The sequence below is a fragment of the Notamacropus eugenii genome, chromosome 1, assembly GCF_028372415.1.
Source record: "Notamacropus eugenii isolate mMacEug1 chromosome 1, mMacEug1.pri_v2, whole genome shotgun sequence".
Classification (NCBI taxonomy): domain Eukaryota; kingdom Metazoa; phylum Chordata; class Mammalia; order Diprotodontia; family Macropodidae; genus Notamacropus; species Notamacropus eugenii.
The window spans coordinates 464,495,316-464,515,272 of NC_092872.1; the positions used below are offsets into that span (position 1 = coordinate 464,495,316).

Here is a 19,957-nt window from a genome sequence, read left to right on the forward strand (position 1 = left end):
TAGACTTCTGTCTTCTTTTCCACGTCCTTGCTTTAATACTAAGACAGCTGGGAGAAGTAGATTTTTGGGAGCTCCATTAAACTTAGACCATTGCACAAAGGAACCCTGGGGTCCCACATTCCCAATAGCTTCTTGTCTCATTGCAACAGCAATCCCCAATTCTCCTGATTTTCAAGATTCCATATGTTCATGAACCTTGGCTTCTCCCTATTACTCAAAGTCACAGAATGTTGGAACTAGGTGGCATTTTAGAGATTGTGTGACCCAATTCCCTTTTTTTTTTTTCAGATGGAAAAAATGAGTCCACAAAAGAGAAGTGATACCCACGGAAACAAGAGATAGAACATGGTAGAACCTGCAGGTCTTTTGACTCCAGGTGTGATATTTGCTTGTTTGGTTTTTTCCCCTTCTTCTATCAGGCTTTTTCTGTATCAGCTAAACATGACCTCAAGTTATGTGATGGAGAAAAAAAGCTTGGTCTCATGATAAGGTCAAACTATTTAACTAGTCTAAGGCCCCAGTTTACAAGTCCCCACACCATTTCACAGTTAAATATCACACTTGGATTTTCACTGTGTTAGAAAATCCTTGCATAATGATCAGCGGCATAAGGGCTATGAAAACGTAAATGCCTACAAAATCCTCCCCTCCAAAGCTGGAAAATTACAATTCAAGTTACTTAATGAAAGCCGTTATTTGCATAGATTTGGCTATGCAACAGCACTTCCACATTTAAACGCTCTGTAATTAAAATCATTAATTGCAGAAAATAGTGGCTCGTTAAGGTTATAATTTAGCAAGGTTTTCGGCATTTCAGGATTTGATTTAAAAGGTTAATGTGGGGACCCAGGAAACCACCACCTCAGATGATCCATGCTAGAGTTGGGATTGTGAGGGGGAAGGAAGGATGGTCTGCCACACGGAGAGATCTGCCCATTGCCCTGAACCTGTCACATTAACAAGGTGTAGTGAAAACTCGGGTACACTTATGCAGATGAGGCTCAAAGAACAAGGGCAGACAGAAGCCCCCTTGGGAGGCTGGAGGAGGGCAAAAGAAAGGGAAGAAACATAAAACCTGAGAAAGAGAAAAAGACCCACATCCCTCCCTTGACATGACAGTACAACAGGATAGGAATCAACTTGGGAATTAAGCAAGTCAAACAGAAACCCTCCAAAGTTTAAGCAAATCGTAGTTTATAAAAGCTAATAGATTTAAATGAGGCATGCAGTGTGGTTCTATAAAAAGCCTTCATTCGTCAGGGGACACCAGGAGTAGTTTGGTAGCTGAGCTAAGCAGGCAGTAATGGTCTAGGTACCTTATAATGTGTCAGAATTGGCACTCTGGTGCTTCCCAAGTCAGACTTGCCAAGTGGAAGGCCGGATGTTGCTGCCCAAACTTAGTGTGCTAGGAAGATTGTTGGGATGATAACACTGGGCCCACTCAAAGGGTTTTAGGCAGCGTCATTCATTCAAATTGTTTAAGGAATGAGGATGCAGAAATCTACACCTTGCCACGGATCTGCAGGCCCAGGGCTTCCTTCTTTGCAAATGTAGGAATAAGGGTGGTAAGACCCCACCCAGGAGATAAGAGATCCCACTTTTAGGCAGGCCTCTTCTACTGACTAGTCCAATGATTTTGACAAGGGACATGCCCTCTCTGGGTTTCAATTTTCTAATCCACATGATGGTAAGAACAACTCTGGATCTTATGGATCAATCTGATCATTTTTTGATGGTGTACATGATATAAATTCAAGGCAGTATAACAATTTTGGTACGTAGGACCTATTTAAAAAGGCTACAGAAATAGCCCAACTTTGAAATAACACTTTGGTAGTGGGTACAGCTTCTCATTATAAGGTATGCATGTGTTTGTGTGTGGCACCCAAGTCTGAGGCAGTATACCAAGAGGGGCCACACATAGTACCAAACCTCAGGGTGAGAAGGGTTCTGAAGAGATCAACTGGTCTACCTTTATTGCAGGTCAATGACCAGACCAAGAAAGGTGACCATTAATTCCAACCACTTTAGAACCAAATTGTGCTTGCTTCCCCTTTTGCTCCTTTGGTCAGAGATACATGAAAATGGAGAAAGAACCATGAAGAGGAAGGAAACTTGGATTCCAATCCCAGTTTTGGCAGATCAAATGTCTGTGGAACCTCAGGCAAGCTACTTCCTTTCTCTGGGTCTCAGTTTCCCCATCTGTAAAATGAATAGGTTACAACAGATGCATTCTAAAGATTCCTTCCAGCTCTGCTTACCTGGATGGAAGTCTCCATCTCCTCCAGACCCAAGATTGCCAAGGTGACCACAAGAAAGGAGTTAGAAACTAGGAGAGAGAGTGTGACAATAGGAAGAAAAGTGAGAGGGGCCTACCTGGAGTTCTGTCTGAAAGAAGAACTTTTGTGGACACTGTGAGCAGTCATAGATCTTATCTTCCTGCCCATGCACCGCAAAGATGTGTTGTTGGAGCTTGTTAGCCTGTACAAAAACTAGAAAGAAAGCAAAGGCAGTCAGAGGGCTCAGGGCCACCAGGCCACCTCCCAATTCTGCTGGATTCAGCTACAACATCTCGCTCTCCAAAGCCCAGCAGATGACAAAACGCCCATCAATAAATCCACAGGATTCACCAAGAGTGGCTCCAAGACGTAATTTGGGGTCCAAAGACAGAAAATTTATTTACTTATACTGGGTCCAAGCCCAGGCTCTGAGCTAGCCTTGCCGTTCCTATTTATGTGACCTTGGACAAGTCATTGAGCTGCTGACTCTCTGCTCAGCCTCAACTTTCTCATCTGTAAAATGGGGAGGATAATGACTCACTACCCAGGGTGGTTTTGAGGCCCAAAAAAGATGATATATGTGAAAGGGTTTTGTAAACTATAAAGTAACTATAGAAACACACAGGGTTATTATAAATGTTCAGTGACAGTCAGAATCCAGCATCCAGCACAACATCCAACGGGTGCTAATGCTTGATTGCTGAGTTGACCTCTGAGGCTCCTTCCAGCCCTGGATCTACAACTTTAGGAGGCTATCATTAAATGATAATCGGAATAAGTCAGAGTTTATGGGGGAGGTTGATGTTGAGGGCCTGGCTAGTCCAATCCCGTCCTTTCATAAAGGAAACTCTGGCCCAGGGGAGGGAATGATTGGCCCAAAGTCACGAAGCCAGTCAGTGGCTTACATGGGCTTTGGAAGCAGGTCCCCCAACTCCTCTTGGTACTCCTTACACCATTGGCCACAACTTTCCATGTCACTCAAAGCAGTTCTTTCTTTAGGGGCTACAGCAAGCCCTGACAGGGCTCATCTGGCAACGTGTAGGAAGAAGGTGAGATTGTTTATGGGGAAAAGAAACCAGAAAGCTAGAGGCCTGAGGAGTAAATGAAGGGAAACAAAAGGAACAGGGTGAGCCAAGGGAGGAAGGAGGTGCAGAGACTTAGCTCAGCTTCAGCATCTCCACTTGGCATGAATGAATAAAACTCTCCGACCCATGCTCTGTGACTGTCATTGGGGCTCCTCCATCACTTACCTCTTGTGCCTACAAAGAACCTAGAGCAGGCTCCCCAAAGTGAGTAGGGAGAGAATGGCCCCAGTCTAGCTTCAGTAGAGACTCAATGCTTCTCAGGGGTGAGGAGAGGACCTTTGCCAAGGTAAAGCTCCTTCTACCAATGCCCTCCTACAATATTCTGGATTTCCCAGTGTCAGGGAGCTCACCCATGGGGAGGACACAAGCCTGGCTGGGCCCTGAGGGGTAGGAAGGAGGAGCCCCTGAAGCAGCTGTGTCTCTGGGAACAGAGAGATCCATAGTCCGTCCCCCCCCTCGCCCCCCTCCACCCCAATCCCCACCTCCATGCTAGGCCAGGCTCTCCCTGGGGTGGGGCTTCCCACAGTGACAGACGGCAGATGTCGGGGGAGGCAGAGAGAACCCCCTCCTTCCCCCCACACCGGCTGCCATCTGGGCGGCACAGGGAGGGAGAGACAGGGCAAGGCTCTTGAGACTCACTCCCTCCTCCCCAGCCTGGAAGGCTGTCAGATCACAGAGGGGAGGTAGGGGCACACTTCGGCCTCTATAGCCTGGGCAGCTGTCCAGGTCTGGGATGCATGTCTGACCAAAACAAGTGGATTGGGGGCTTTTCAAGAGAGGCTGCCCTTGCTCCTTTCCAGTCAAATTGCCAGGAGAATAGTGAAGACAGTCCATCAGCCAAGGCAGGAGGCTAGGGAGGGGCAACTCCCAAGGGAGATTATCCCCACCAGTATCAGTGGGCACAGGTGGCCCAAGCTATGGGCCAAGAGGAGCTTAAAAAGACAGCCTGGGACAGTGTGGGGGAGGGAACTGAGCCAACTCTGGGTGGTGGGGAGGATGAACCAGGGTACAGCTTCAAGAAAAAAATGGGAGCCACATACACATGGTAAGAAAGCTCAATGACAAGAAGGATTTGGATGAAAACTTTCTAGCACAGTAAGATCATTGTGTAAAAGATAAAAAGCCAACGAAGGAAGACAGAATGGTGCCAATGCCTGAAAATTTCTTGAAAATAATGTCCACCAAAAGGAGTCATAATACACCCCATGTGACTAGGCTGGGTCTGAAATGGAAGAGATGCATAAGTGCTTTGAAAAATAATAAAAAGTACTATCCTTTGTATCTAAGTCTGAGGGTCATGAAGCATCTGGGGGCAAAGGTCAGGCCTATTTGCTCAATGCAGTCTTAACCAGTGTTAGAGGTCTTCCTACTTCCCAGTTTATACCTTTACTCCGTCCCCAAAATACCCATGAGTCATCACTGCAGGAGTGCTAAAGACTTTCTGGTGCACAGAGTGATGATGATGATGACGGTGATGATAATAATTTACTACCTTTTCACATTTCTAAAGCCCTTTAAGGTTTACCAGGCAGTTTCACCACACTGTGAAATAGGGAGCAGCAGTATTATTCCCATACCATAGATGAAAAAACTGAGCTCCAGAGAGGCTAAGAAGTTTGCCCAAAATTATATGGCTAGTTGATGAAAGAAGGTCCAAGATCTCTCAACTATATGACCAGTGTTCTTTTCTCCATACCATGCTGCTTTTTTCAAGAACTTTGACCAGAGATCCCCAGAGCTGTTAAAAAGCATTCAGATAATTCAGGGAGGATATGGTCCCTGGTGAGTCTTTACCTCCCTCTTACTTCCTCCCCAGACAGGTGCAGGGTTTTAATCACTCCCCTCTTTCCAGTCCATCACGGAGGACTTACCTGTAAAGCAAACAGGGCATTTGAACGTGCCTCCCATTCCCTCGAAGCTGTGCTCGATCAGGTGACAAAGGAGCTTGGCCGGAGAGTCAAACATCTGGTTACACAGCTTGCATTCATGATTGATGCCTTCCTCTGCAAGGTTCAAATGATACAACTTGTTAGTGACACAGCAGATTAGCGTCTGAAAGGCAGGAGGCTGTGAGCCACGGCTTCCCCTAGAATCCACCTAGGCAACAGCTCTCTCTCCCTCCTCCCACCGGCCCCTGCCCCACTCTGGCCTTCCTGTGTACCCCAGCATTGCACGGCTTGCACGAAACACTGGGTGTGGGCCTGGGAACAATTCGGGGCTGGGGCAATTGTTCTCAGTGCAGTGTGCCTAGCACTCAGCACTGCATTTTAGGAAGAACACAGATAACCTGGCGCCTTCCTAAAAAAGGTGTGTGGGTGGGTGGGGGGTGGTGAGCACAATGACCAGGGGATCCAAAACACCGTAACAGGAGATTCCATTAAATATCCCAGGATGGTTAGCCTAGAAGGACACTTTGCCAGGGAGGGCTGTAGGGTGTCAGGCAGGGCAGGGGCATGATCTTTGTTTCCAGATAGATGAAGGGCTGTCATAGGGATTAAGGGATTCAAATGAGAGAAAACGAGGGCCAATGGGCAAAAATCAATCAATCAATCAAGAAAAATGTGTTATGTGCCTACTATGTAGTACTATGGAGCACTACGCTAGGTACTGGGGATAGAGAGGCAAAAGTGAAATAGTCTCTGACCTTAAGAAACTTACATTCTACTCAGGGGAGAAAGAGAGTCACAGTTAAGTAAATACAAGATAAAAATACTTTAAAAAATGGGACACTAACAAACAAATGGATCAATCAGGAAAAATCTCCTGAAGGAGGTGAAAATTAAGATGAATCCTGAAGGAAGTTAGAGGTTCCAAGATACAGAAGAGGGAGAACATTCCAGGCAACATGGGCAGTCTGTGCAAGCGTATGGGCACTGAGAGATGGAATACTGCATACAGAGAAGAGTCCTGTGGCCAATTTGGATGGCACACAGACAAAGGAAGGGAGGGAGGAAGGGAGGAAGGGAAGAAGGAGGAAAGAAGGAATAAAAAATGAATGACAGAAGAAATGAAAGAGAGAGGAATGAAGGAAGGATGAAAGAAGAAATGAAGGAAAGAAGAAGGACAGAAGGATGGAAGGAAGAAGAGAGGAAGGAGAAAGAAAAGGAAGGAACAAAGGAAAAAGGAAGGAAAAAAGAAAGAAGAAATGATGGGGAGAAGGAAGGAAGGAAGGAGGGAGGGAAGGAGGGAAGGAAGGAAGTAAAGAAGGAAGGAAGGAAGGAGGGAGGGAGGAAGGGAGGGAGGAAGGGAAGGAAGGAGGAAAGAAGGGAGGGAGGGAGGCAAGGAAGAAAGGAAGGAAGGAAGGAAGGAAGGAAGGAAGGAAGGAAGGAAGGAAGGAAGGAAGGAAGGAAGGAGAATTTCAGAACTTTCTATACACGAAGCATTGCTCTACTGCTGGCAATAAAATAGAAAAGTCAGATAGTCCCTGCTCTCCAAGAGCTCCTATTCTAATGAGAGAGACAACACGTCTGGAAGGTTTAAGCTACAAATAAGAGGGAAAGATCCCGTGATTTCAGGGTGTGGTGGCAACGCAGGTGATAATGTTCCTTCTTTAAGTGTTATTTCCACTGACAAAATCCTATCATTTTCCCAGGTTTCTGAAGAGTGACATGATCAGACTTGCGATTTAGGAATATCCAAATTTGGCAGCTGTACAAAAGATGGATTGAATGCAGGGAGACCAATTTGAAGGCCGCTTCAAGACCTAGGAGAGCCGACTAAGGGCCTGCATGAATGCGGCTGCGGTGTGAGTACATAGGAGTTGATGGATGTGAGAAGGGAGGTGGAATCACCAAGACTTGGCAATGGATCGGATGTGGGGCAGGCAAGGGGTGAAAGCGAAAAGGCGAATAGGATCCCTAGCACTGGAGAGGGGCAGGTTTCACCTCAATACAAAGAAAACCTTCCTGGCAATTAGAGCAGCCTAAAAGTAAAATAACCTGTTTGTGGATGGACTGGAGGGGTGAAAACATTGCAGGGATATCAGTAGAGTGGATTTCTGGCTCCATGAGGATTGCACTAGATACCTGAGGACCCCTCCAGTCCTCAGGTGCTACATGCATGACTGTGGGAATGTAGCTGAAGTCACCATCTTATGACCTGAATACACTGCCTCTCAATTATATGCACTAAAGGAGAAAGACCAGTGGTGCAGATAATCCCAAACCACAGATAGCCCAAGAGTTATTTACTTGGCTCTGAAATGCACTTTGATCGACAGAATTGACCCATGTGAGTACAGGGGATTTTTGTTGTTCAGTTGTGCCTGACTCTCTGTGACCCCATTTGAGGTTTTCTTGGCAAAGAAAGCACTCTGGCAGGAGTGGTTTGACATTTCCTTCTCCAGCTCATTTTACGGATGAGAAAACTGAGGCTAACAGGGTTAAGTGACTGTCCCAGGGTCACACAGCTGAGGAAATGTCTGAAGCCAGATTTGAACTCAGGACTTCAGGACTGTTAACTTTGTCCACTGTGCCACTGCAGTTGAAGTTAATATAAAACAAGAGGACACTGCATTTGGAGTCAGAAGACACCGTTTATAATCCTAGATCTGCTATTTACTTACCAGTATGATACTGGGCGAATCACTTCTTTCTAGTCCTTGATATTATCATCTGAAAGATATGGGTTTTGGACTAACGTTGCCTCTAATTCAAAATTTTGTAACTTTTTTTTTCTTTATTTCTGGGCGAGTTCAGTAGTGAGTCAGGTGGTAAAGGGAAGCTGGGTCTGAGATTTTATAAACTGGCCAAAGGAAATCTATAAAGTAGATAACATGCACAAACAATGGATGAATAGACGGAATAAGCTCCTTGAGGGTAGAGGCAATTTCATTTCAGTCTTTTGTTGTATTCCCAACACCTAGCACAGTGATTGACCTCTATAAAGTATGAAATAAATGCTTTGCTGATTGATTAAATAAAGAATAATCTATATACCTTTCACTCTTTACTGAAAGGGGAAAAAACCCAAACTAATCTTTATCTTTCCAATATGAGATTTTCTGACTCAGTTCTTGTATAAATCGTTTCTCTCTGAGCCTCAGTTTTCTGTAAAATGAGGTGGTTAGATGATATCATCTCTAAGGCCCTTTCTAGTTTTAGAGGCTTTGGACCCAAATCCTCATTCCAATCATGTGCCAACCACCCTTTGTCCCTAAGGCCAAGTAATGAGTATCAGTGCCCATTATGAGTGGGGAAAAAGAGAAAGGATTGTAGTGCATAAGAGTCAAGGACCTATACTTATTCTCAGTGCATTCCAACTCATCTCATGGGAAAATTAGCCCAACCAAGAAACATAAATGCCCTGAAATTCCCTGATAACCCAGGAACCTGGAGTCATGTTTGAAAGAACTACATTACTGGCTGGAAGAAAAAGGATATAGCTGATCTGGGATCATAGGTAATATCTCCAAGACCCCAATGCTGGAATGGGGATGGGAACTAAAGCAGGGACTGCGTAGGTACCCAACTTCTAGCCTAGGAAGTAACTAAACCATGACATACACAGATACCAGGCGGGCTTGCCCCACATAACACATCAGCTGTAATCTACTGGGTATTTGACATGTCTCAGGAGCTATTGCAACTAGGACATCTGTGCAGATCTGAGGTCCAAGTGAAATCTTCATTTAAAAGAAAAAATTTCATTGAAAAGAAAAGTTTCTGTGCCTGAGGCTGGCTCAGTGTGACACACATCGTGCGCATGCACACACACATATATATACACACACACCTGCCAAGCTCATTCACACCCTTTCCATTCCCTGGGTGAGGCTGGATTTCATCTCCATTAGAAAAGTCAACCTTATGTGTAGGGAGAAAAGACAGTCATTTAAGGAAGAGAACTTAAGAAGCACGGGAAGGCCCCAGTAGCTCAAGATACCTCCAGATCTCTGTGTCTCAACAGCCTGTGCTGGCAGGATTTGAAATCCCACTATAAGAGATCCATATCATTCTGTCTTAAAGGCTTTGGGGTTTCCCAATTAGAAAACAGATACTCCCAAGAACATCTTAAGCCATTATCAGACATTAACACCTCAGCCCTGGAGAAGTGGGGGTAGATTGGTTTATCAACTGGCTTTCCAAGTGAGACATCTATAAGAGATCAAGATGCTCCCTCTAGTAATGGAACATAACAATGGGAGACAATTAAGGGAAAGTGAGTAGTTCAGAGAAGGGAAGAGACACCATTGAACTAGGGGCCAAGACCAGCTCATGATGATGGGACTGTCTGGTATCTGAATGAAGAGGCATGAATTAAGAAATTGCTTCCCAATACTTATGCCAATTCCTTCTGTTCAGCAGGCACCACTAAGTTCAAGCATTGTTCAGAGCTGGAAAAGAAGCAAGAATTCACAGAATAACAGGATTTAGAGCAGGCAAAGACCTTAGAGGTAACTAATTTAACCCCTTTACTTTACAAAGGAGTTGCCCAAAGTTTAAAGTGGTTTATTAATTTACCCAGAATAACAGAGATGAAATTTGAATGCAATTTAACTACAAATCTAGCATTCTTTCCATTGTACTTTCCACACTACCTCCTTGGGGAGGAGAACAGTACACTATTTTGTAATTGGGTCCAATACATCTTGGGTTATTAGGCTGATTTGAGAGTTCAAGTTTTGACGTAGTAGCAATAGTATCAACAGCAAGAGTGGCAGTAGTAGTCAGTAGTCAAGTTCAGACATGGCAGTGTACACTTGATCACCAGACCCTCGAGCCCCACAGACTGGTCTATATGGGAGAAAGGGTATAGCATCAAGAAGTCCTGCATTTAATGTTGTTTTCAACATTCACCAGCCATGGGACCATGGTTAAGTCACTTAACTGTTTCCTCATCTATAAAATTGGGAAAATAATACCTACACCTCACAGGGATGTTGTGAAACTCCAATAAGATGATTTACTTGAAACAACTGGAAAATCTCAAAGTATTTTATAAATGGTATGTTGCCGCTACTAAAATGGACAGAGAACAAACAGATTTAGTAGGACATAGAGAACATTGTGGTTGTTCAGTCATTTCAGTAGTGTCCAACTTTTTGTGTGACCCCATTTGGGGTTTTCTTGGTAAAGACACAGGAATGGTTTCCCATTTTCTTTTCTAGCTCATTTTACAGATGAGGAAACTGAGGCAAACAGTGTTAACTGACTTGTCCCCAGTCACAAAGGTACAAAGTGTCTGAGACTGGATTTGAATTCAGATCATGAGACTGGATTTGAATTCAGATCTTCCTGATTCCAGGACCATTGAGCCATCAGCTACCTCCCATACAGAATATTGGGCTCTACCTAAAACCTCTCCTAAGATTATAATTAACTAACACTCCTCATTCTTTAATATCTGGTTCATCCCAGCTCATTCCACCTCTTCTCTGAAATCTTCCACTACAATGAGCCCACGGTAAGCTCCCCTTCTTCTGTCTGTATCACTTGCTTTGGAACTCCCCCATACTGCTTCCCCATCATTATTTACTGTTTTATGCAGAATCATCTTGTGTCCCCAAATGAACTGTGAACTCTTTAAGGTCAGGGCCTATGTGTACTATTTCTTCTGACAGCTCCCCAGCACCAAGCATGCTAAAAGATGAGCACTAAAAACATTCTTAAGCTACAAGATGCAGTCGAAAGAGTAAGGGATTGGTTGTCAAGAGAACCAGGTTCTAGGCCCAGTTCTGCCACAAATCCAGGGCATTTCCTTTCTCTTGGCCTCAGTTTCCTCAACTATCAAAAGGGAGGGTTGAACTCATTTGGTCTCGGAGGCCCCTTCCAACTCTGTTTCTCTATGATTCTATGAATCTATCCAGAGTGAACAGAAATTCCTCCTGGATAATTTTGTACACGCACACACATGCTTCCCCTCCCTTCTCTCTCTGTACTACCCCACCTCAATTTTCCACCCCACCCTCCCACTCCCTGCTGATCTCCAGCCCTGAGCCAATCCTCAGGGCTGCCATGCTAAACCTAGGAAAGGACAATTTACGAGAGCAAAATAGGAGCCCTTACCCACTTTGCTGAGAATGGAGACATGACCGTCTGATGCACAAACACAGAGAGGACAAAGAAAGCCCCTGCAACTTATAAATCAGAGAAATCATGTCTGACATTCACTTTCCATACTCCGAGTGCCGGGCTATTCATCAATCCATTCTCCTCTGATTCATACAAGCTCCACCAGGTAAGGAAAACACCAATATTCATAAATACTCACACACAAACACCCCTGGAATTGAAAGCTCAGGTACCGGGTGTCTAAATGCCTGTAATTTACATCAAAACACAGTCCAAAATCTGTGTGTGTCAATGTAAGTCTCGGGTTAATTATTACAAGGGCCTCGCAGTCAATTAGGTATTTCTAGTTCTATTTCCTCCCTCTCCTCCCAGACCCTCCACATATTTTTAAAGAGTTAAACCCTAGAAGGGAAACAAAAATAAAACAAACTAAAAATGGGATGAAAAATAATAAAGCGTAATGGGTTCCTGCAGATCTGGGAATCTCTCCCACTTGAGGAGAGACCTTTGATTTGCAAATCCACTTCTGAATTATAAGGCCTTCTCCTCACTGGCAGGGGGTTTGGATACACTCCCACAGGAGTCCATTATGTGTTTCTCTGTCTATAAAACCATCCAGCAAAAAGAGAGAGAAAGAAAAAGGGGGTGGAGGGGAGTGAAAGGGGGAATGGAGGTTGGGGAGGAGAGGAGATGACTACCATGGTTAGCTGGAGAAATGTTTCTTTTTCATGCATGTACATCCCCCCAAATATGGAAATGCCCAAGGATAGGACTAAAATTGCCACCATAATCACTCTTTCCTCACTGCATTTACAGCCTCTCTCATTTTGAACAGCCACAGATAGCTGCACCTTCGGAGAATAACTTTCTTGAATTATATAAGAGCAAACAGCCGCACAGAAGCTACCTCCGAGTGGCTTCTTAGCCAAGTGACAAAGCTGTCTGGGAGACCACACACTCCACTCAGGCGTGGGGCACTGGGCTTTTGTGAGTGAAAACACACAATCACTCCTCCGATTTCCCTCATTTCTCTTCTCACTACCGGCTCCCCATCAGTTTTTTTTTCTTCTTCTAACACATGACAGACGTCTGTAAGAGAGACCCACATAACTGGCAAATTACACAGCCCCACTCATTTGTAAAATAAAATGCAGATTTCAACTCCTCTCTCTGCTAAATCCCTCCTCTTGCTTCCATGTAAGTGAGGTCTAGCTCAGGAGATCTATGGATTTGTTGTTTTGGGGTGGTTTTTTTTTTTTAAATGAACAAACATGAACCAGCAAACATGATCCCAAGCTTCCTCTTTCTGTCTATTTTTTTCTTCTTCTAGGCTTGAGAATAATAAGCGTTAATTTTACACTACATTTCTCAAAAAAATAATAGGATGTGCTCTTGCTTAAAACAAGCCGGCCTGCTGGATTCTTTCAGGCTGAAACTGTGTCAACCCAAAAGAGGAGCGGAGTGCTTTGTGTAAAAGTATCGTGGGGAGATGATAGTATCCTGTAATGTTCTCAGTACCTACTTTTGTCTCCAAAAGCATTTGATCCCTGGCAGACACATACTTATTTCCATACTGGTCTTGGGGGAAGCCAGAAGGAATGAGAGCTGATTATCAGAATCCTGAAGGTGAAACCTGGGTGGAACCCGCTGATGTCAAAGGCAGGCATTTGTATAAATTTGGAGGTACATAATTTACTGCCTGTTAGCGAGGATTAGTGGGTTGCAGTGACCCAAACGGGTTGTGCTGGTGAGGTGCCAGGCCATTGTTCTTAAGTTCAAACACATTTGAGTGTGACGGGCGCTAGACACATTGATAGGCCATGGAATGCCACTCATGGTGGGAGGCTGCCTGGCCCATTTTAGACTGGAGACATGCTTCTTTTGGAAGCCATCTCCCTGGAGGCAAAGTGAGTTTGTTGCACACAGTCATGGGCCGCTAAGACTAGGAAAGAGTCAGGAAGTATTGCTTCCTAATGAGAATATGATATAAGGAACAATGCACATATGTATATATATGGATGGATGGATGGATGGATGGATCACTGAATCATAGTTGATATCAGAGAGCACTGAGTTCAACAGTCCCCCTCATTTTAAAGTCTTTAAGTTAAGACCCAGAGAAGTGAGATAATTCATCCAAGGTTCAAAACATCAGATGAACTTCCAGTTTTACAGACAGGAAAATCTGGCAAAAGACTGAAAGAAGTGATACTTGTTTGCCAATGAAAAAGCCATCTCTTGGGATAGCAGAAAGAGGGCTGACTAAAATGTGAAGCTCTAAGTCTAAATACTGCTCCTATACTTACTGTCTGCTTGGCCCCATGTCACTTTATCTCCCCAAGTCTCTGTTTCTTCATCTGTAAAATGCACAAGTTGAGAGAGCCTCAAAATTCCCTTCCAGCTTGAAATCTCTGATCCTGTGACTCTAAGTAGGCAATTCTGCACCCAAGACAAAAATTAAGCCACTCTCTCCTGTTGGCATAAGATAGCAGATGACTATTAGCTTTGATTTTCTGCATGCCCTCAACTCTAGGTGCCCTCTGCAAGTGGCAGACTTGCCTCAATCTTGTTACAGCTCTGCCAGTGGGCATGGGTGCCTTTTCTCTTTTCACCTAAGAGAACAGGACAATAAAGATGGGAGTATATTTTAACACTCATCCCTTGACTGGACAGGGCAATCCCAGGCAGTAGCATCCTAAGAAGGGTACATATTTGCTTCAGCACTAGACTCAGAGGTAATAAGGAAGAAGAATCTTGCTGCCGTAGAGCAGTGAAATCCCTAAGTTACCAGCACTTGTAATGAACTTTGCCAGATTGAAATTCCACAGCTTCAGACACCAGAAAGCCCATACCCACGGTTCATGCCCTGAAGAGACCAGCCTAAGGAAGCTTCCAATGAGTGACGGGAGGAATGCTTTCATTGGGTTGGACAAATGGATACCAGGGAAAAAAATACAAGGCTTCAGAAATAAAGGAGGAGGAGGAGAGCCCATTTGTTCACTAGAGCAAATGAGGATTTAAGAGGGCAATCTGGGAGGAGGAAAGACACAAGGAGATGACCCTAGTGACACCATCCTAATAAATGGCTGTAAACAGGCTAGGAGACGGGATTGTGAAATACAATGCAATGGGGAACTCAGTCCTTTGTTTCCCATAATGAACAAAGAGTGTACGGCTGCAACAGAATGGTGGGGTATGTGTGGGGGCAGCAATAACATCTCTATAGCCAGATTGGGCTGTTTATTTATTGATTTGTCATTAAATACTGCAAAGAAATTCATCAAGCCAGGCTTGGAAATGGCATAGAGATAGAGGTTGAGGATGGGGGGGGAAAGGTAAAAATAGAATTTGCAATAGGTATGGATGAAGGTCAGATCAGGAAAGGGGGTCTTAAAGAGTGGGTATTTTTGGGAGGGAGATGAGTATACATCCATCAGAAGAAAAGGGTTGGGAAGGCACTGAGGGATGTGTATGGATATGATTGTGGAGTGAATGAGTGAGTAAGTGAGTGAGTGAGTGTGTGCGTGTGTGTGTGAGTGTGTGTGTGTGTATTGGGGAGTGGGGAGCGGCACCCAGTACAACTAGACCCACAACATTAAGAGCCTCCCAGCAATTTAACACCACTTGTCATTCAGGGAAGGCAGCCCTTGCTGGACAGCACACATCTCCACAACCATTTTCTGCTTAGATATTTTTACTAACTAATCCAGGAGGATTGCCATGCGCCCTCCCTCCCACCCCGAGGGAATGCCTTCCCAGGCCTTTCTGTTGAGGAGGGACCCAACTCCCAGGGTCCCAAGTGTCTCAGAAAGACATAAACGAGCTCTGGCAGCCTGAACCAGGGCCCCACCGGGATGTAGAGACTCTTCAAAACAGAGCCCTGACAATTAAGCAGTCTGAGTTTTGAAAGGCCTGGGATTGATGGCGTGGACAGTGAAACTATCACCTGGGGAGCTGGGTGTAGTCCTCTGGAGGTTGCCTGAGGTCAGTTGCCATGGCAACGCAGAATGAGCTCAACCTTGTAACTGACCCTTATCTTTTTTTGATCTGTGGGCCACTTGGGGCCAGGGCTGGAAATCAACTGGAAAATAATCCGGTCACATATCAGAAAGAAAACTATTTATACTTATTTATCTGGGTACCACCAATATCTTACTTTGACGACTATGCCACATTAAACAGGCCTTGGGCCACAATAGCTAGGCCCCTGCACGATGATGTTTTGGGACTGGACAGAGGACAACTGGATACCTCTCAACTCTGAACAAAATACACCTGTCCACATGTGTGAATGACTGAGGCTGTACATTAACAAAGAAGGAAAGAATTAAGCCTTTACAATACTGTTTGTTACTGCTGGTGCTTGTCTGATGCTCTGGGTTTCTACCTTCCAGCTCGAAAACCTAGAAAGGCCCCCAGAGTCCAAAAAGTAGGCAATAGGGACATCTGCTCTTGCTTTATGCCTAAGTATATGGGTGAATCTGATGGCTTTAATTTTTATTTTTATTTTTTTTTGTTCTAGGCCTGGAAGGGTTTGAGGCAGATATGTGTCTCCATCATATCTGAGTACTAGTCATGGAGAAAATGTTTTAAAGAAAGAATATAAAGAAGATGACCAATGAAGGACTCCTTTTCCATTTTCAAGGCAGGATTAGGCCAGTCTTGCAAGATACTGTACCCTTCTCCTTGAATTTCCTGAATGGAGCTGACAACAGTCCAAAATTTGCCTCTGGATGGTGTTATTCCACATTAAATGCAAATTAAATGAAATGTTTTTTCTGTTCTCCAAAGCTCAAAACTGGAGACTCCAGATGACTGACTGAATCAGAGTCCAGGGGCCAATTCCCCTTGGGGTGAAGGAAACTGGATCTTGGAGAGGGGTTGACTTAGCTCAAGCAGGGCAACATGAAAACCTGCTACAGATTCATCATCTCAATAAATGAAATATCTCCTATCATTTCACCTATTCCTTTTTTTCATGTGCACCTCATGCTCAAGAAAACAGAAAAAGCCTTGGGTCTGAAATCCAGGAGAACGGGCCTCTAGTCTTGGCTTTGCCACTCACTATATCACATGACCTTGAGCCAATCATTTTCTCTTCGTTTTCTATGAAATGGAGAGAATAATACTTTCAGGACTGTTGTAAGGCCAAGATGCTGTAACAGATTCGAAATCACTTTGGAGAGGCAAAAACCATTATGCCAACATGAAGAATGATAATGAATATTACTATTATGACCAGCATGGCTCTCCAGCCTCCAGATCAGAGCCCAGGGTGTTGTAAAGTGGCAATGGCAGAGGCCTCTATGGGTTTACTCTGGGGGTTAGAGAATTCCATTCCTCCTCCAAGAGCCCCAGCCAACAGAGGATTTTGTCCCATGTGGCCATGGAGAGGGCGAATGTTATTGCATCCTGGGGAGCTGGAACAAGAAAAGCACGGCTTCTATCCTCTACTAAACAAACAGCACAGATGGACAGCTAGGGAAGTTCACTTGGAGACAATGGATTCCGAAAGTCTTCATCAAGCATGTGCTCCAACAGGAACTATGTTTTTATAGATGTATAGGAATAAATACTAGACCTAAACCAGATCTGAAACCAGTGTATATTTGAGGCACTCATTACAAAACCACTTACACTTGCCAAGCACTGTGTTATGCCCTGGGGATATACATAACAATAAAAAATAAACATTTAAAAGCCTATTATGTGACAGGCACCACGCTAAAAACTGAGGATACAAAGACATAAGTGAAACAGTTCCTGTATTCAAGGGGATTATTTTCTACTTTAGGAACTCACATGCCTGGGCCTTCCTAAGGATAGGTCTCTTGTTTCTTTAGGCCAAGCTCTTAGCCATTTCCCTCTTTTTTCCTTTTTCATTTTAAAACTCAGACCAAATCTTTATGAAGAAGATAGACAACAACAGGTATATAGGATGTGATGAACACTGGATTTGGGGGGGAGGAGGGAGGTTGGTTTTTTAGGGTCTACAAAGGTATGTTTAAGATTTCTACCTTTTTTTTTAAAAGTAGAATTTATTTTTATTAACATTTTTTATGTTGAGGTCCAAATTTTCTCTCTCCCTCCAGTCCCTCCCTTACCCATTGAGAAAGTAAGAAAAATGAGACCCATTATACATCTGAAGTCATGCAAAACATACTTCCATATTAGAAATGTTTAAGAAAAATAAAGTGAAAAAATATGTTTCAATCTGCACTCAAGAATTTTTCAGTTCTCTCTCTGGAGGAGGATAGCATTTTTCGTGAAGAGTCTTTTGGAAGGGCACTGGATTTTAAGCATGGGATGTATTTCTGAACCCCAGCTCTGGTACTTAGTGACCTATGTGATCTCGGGCAAGTCTCTTAACCACTCAGAGCCTCAGTTCACTCTTCTCACAATGACGGGGTTGAAGCGGACAATCTCCCCAAGTCCTCTTCAAGCTCTGACTCCTTCTATCATTCTGTGATCTCATGATGTAAGCTATGACTTACAGTTCTGTTCATTGACTCATCCGAGGTCTTACCTAGCCCTTTCGTGACAACTTGATCAGTAAAAAGGGTCCTAATTCTGAAACATTCCAAGGTTAGGAGCTTCCAAAACAAAAAGCAGCATGCCTAGATTCAATTAAATATTTCAAGGCAATATGCCAGGCCCTGATGGCACAAAGACAAATATGTTAATGTCTTGCCCTCGAAGAGCTTATATTCTATTGGATTTCACTAAGCTACAGGATGCAAATAAAATAAACCTTGCTTATTTCGCTTTGGCCTTAATCTAGTCTCATTTATCAACTTCTTAAAAATCAGGGGATGTAAGGATAGATTTCAGTCAGATGACTCCAAGAATCTCTCAGTTCTTGTGGACCACTTAGAATGCCAGGGATTTAGAAGTTTACCAAGGACTTTCCTCCCCTGTAACCAGAGCAGGTCCAGAATATTTTAATCTTTAGAAGTCCATAGTCATTCACCCCAGAGATTCTCTGAAGAACCCAGTGGCTGAGAATACATCCTGATAGGTGAGGTTTTGTTTCTTGTTTGTCTGGGTTTGTTTTGTGGGGCAGTTGGGGGGGGGGGGGGAGACACATGGCACCGGTGTTTGGCCACATCTTGTCAAAAACCGTGACAAGTTATGTCATATAATTTTCTAATCATTTCCAAAACATGTCCCATTACCCGCCCCTTCCCCTCCCAATCCAATCCATCTTCTTTCTAGCTGTCCATTAGAACACAAGATCTTTGAAGAAAGAGACTCGTTTTCTAGCATTTGTTTACCCAAAATTTAACATAGTACTTACCTGGTACTAGGTACAAGACGCTTAATACAAATTCCTTCTTTCCTTTCCTTCTCTCCCTCCCTCCTTTCTTCCTTCCTCCCCCCTCCCTTCCTTCTTTTGTTATAATACACCATACTCCTACTGATGTGTGCTATAGATTAGCAGATTAAAGTTTTCCAAAGTGAAGCAAAATATTATAAATCTATCATGTTAATAATCCTCAGATTAATGGTCTCTAATAGCATACAATTAACATGACAGGCAGACTGCAAAATAGCTGTTGTCACCTATCTTCTCAGTGATACATGGATTACAGTGGTTACATAAACTTCCACAATAGGTTTCCTGCCACCCCTTCTCCCCTCGAACTGTTGACACCATTTCTGAGCCAAACAACATCACAACAAAACTAGACAGCTCTCATTAACACACTGATATACAATTCAGGCAATATTTTCTGTCTCCATGACAACTCTGAAACATTATTGCTTCTGGAATTAGGACTTCGAGCTTTATAAAGCTAGACAGGGCTCAGCTTCCAATTTTTGTTTGGCAGCTACCTCCTCCAAGAAGGCTTCCCTGACTGATCCATCCTGGCTCTGATCACCCCAAACACTCTGTGTAAGAATAGTAAAGAATGATGAATGAGCCTGTAGGAAGGTTGACAAGGTGAACGAGATGTTTTGTTTTGACAAGCATATCCAAATATACATCTGATTAAGTGCTGTCCCCTTCAGAATAGTTATCATGAAAGGCTACAGACATATTCCAAAAATTTAATCACTGATCAACCCATTCAGAGCTAGTAAAACAAACTGCAAGAAAATCAGTCACATTATCTTCACATCTTGTATGTGTTTTTACATTCCTGTATTTTCATATTTTCATACCCACAGTCTCTCTTCTCTCCTCTTTTCTCAATTCTTTCTCTTTTTCTATCCTTTTTCTTTTTTCTACTTTTCCCTTTTCTGTCTCTCCTTATCTTTTTCTCAAATCTTCTCTTCCCCTTTTCTCTAGTCCTCTTTACTCATGTATTTCTTTTCCAGTCTTCCCAATTACTCTTTATCCTTTTTCTCACATCTTTCCCCTTTCTTTTCTCTTTTTTCCCCAACATCTTTCTCCCTCTTCTGTCTCCCCTACATATTCCCTCTCTCCCTACTCTTTCTCCTACTTTCTCAAATTCCCTCTTCTCTTTTCTTGCCCCTCTTCCTCCCTCCTCCTCTCACCTTGTCTCTTCCTATCTCTCTCCTCTCTTTTCATACTTGGTCAAAACATAGCACGTATAGACCATTTCTGTGTTGGGTC

General features: G+C 43.7%; 1 protein-coding gene and 1 long non-coding RNA gene across 7 annotated transcripts in view; one reads left to right on the top strand and one right to left on the bottom strand.

The window, feature by feature from the left end:
• Window positions 1-19,957, bottom strand: part of ZNF423 (zinc finger protein 423) — a 417,541-nt gene that overhangs the window by 25,843 nt on the left and 371,741 nt on the right. For all 6 annotated transcript variants that reach the window (XM_072632160.1, XM_072632164.1, XM_072632159.1 and 3 more), the window contains 2 exons: window positions 5,236-5,367; window positions 2,377-2,492 (listed from right to left, as the gene is read on the bottom strand). In XM_072632160.1, coding sequence (XP_072488261.1) covers window positions 2,377-2,492; window positions 5,236-5,367 — 248 coding nt within the window. The remainder of the gene's footprint in view (window positions 1-2,376; window positions 2,493-5,235; window positions 5,368-19,957) is intronic.
• LOC140519297 (uncharacterized) lies at window positions 15,139-18,054 on the top strand. The gene is made up of 2 exons (XR_011972163.1): window positions 15,139-15,805; window positions 15,899-18,054. It is a non-coding gene; the product is annotated as an uncharacterized lncRNA (long non-coding RNA).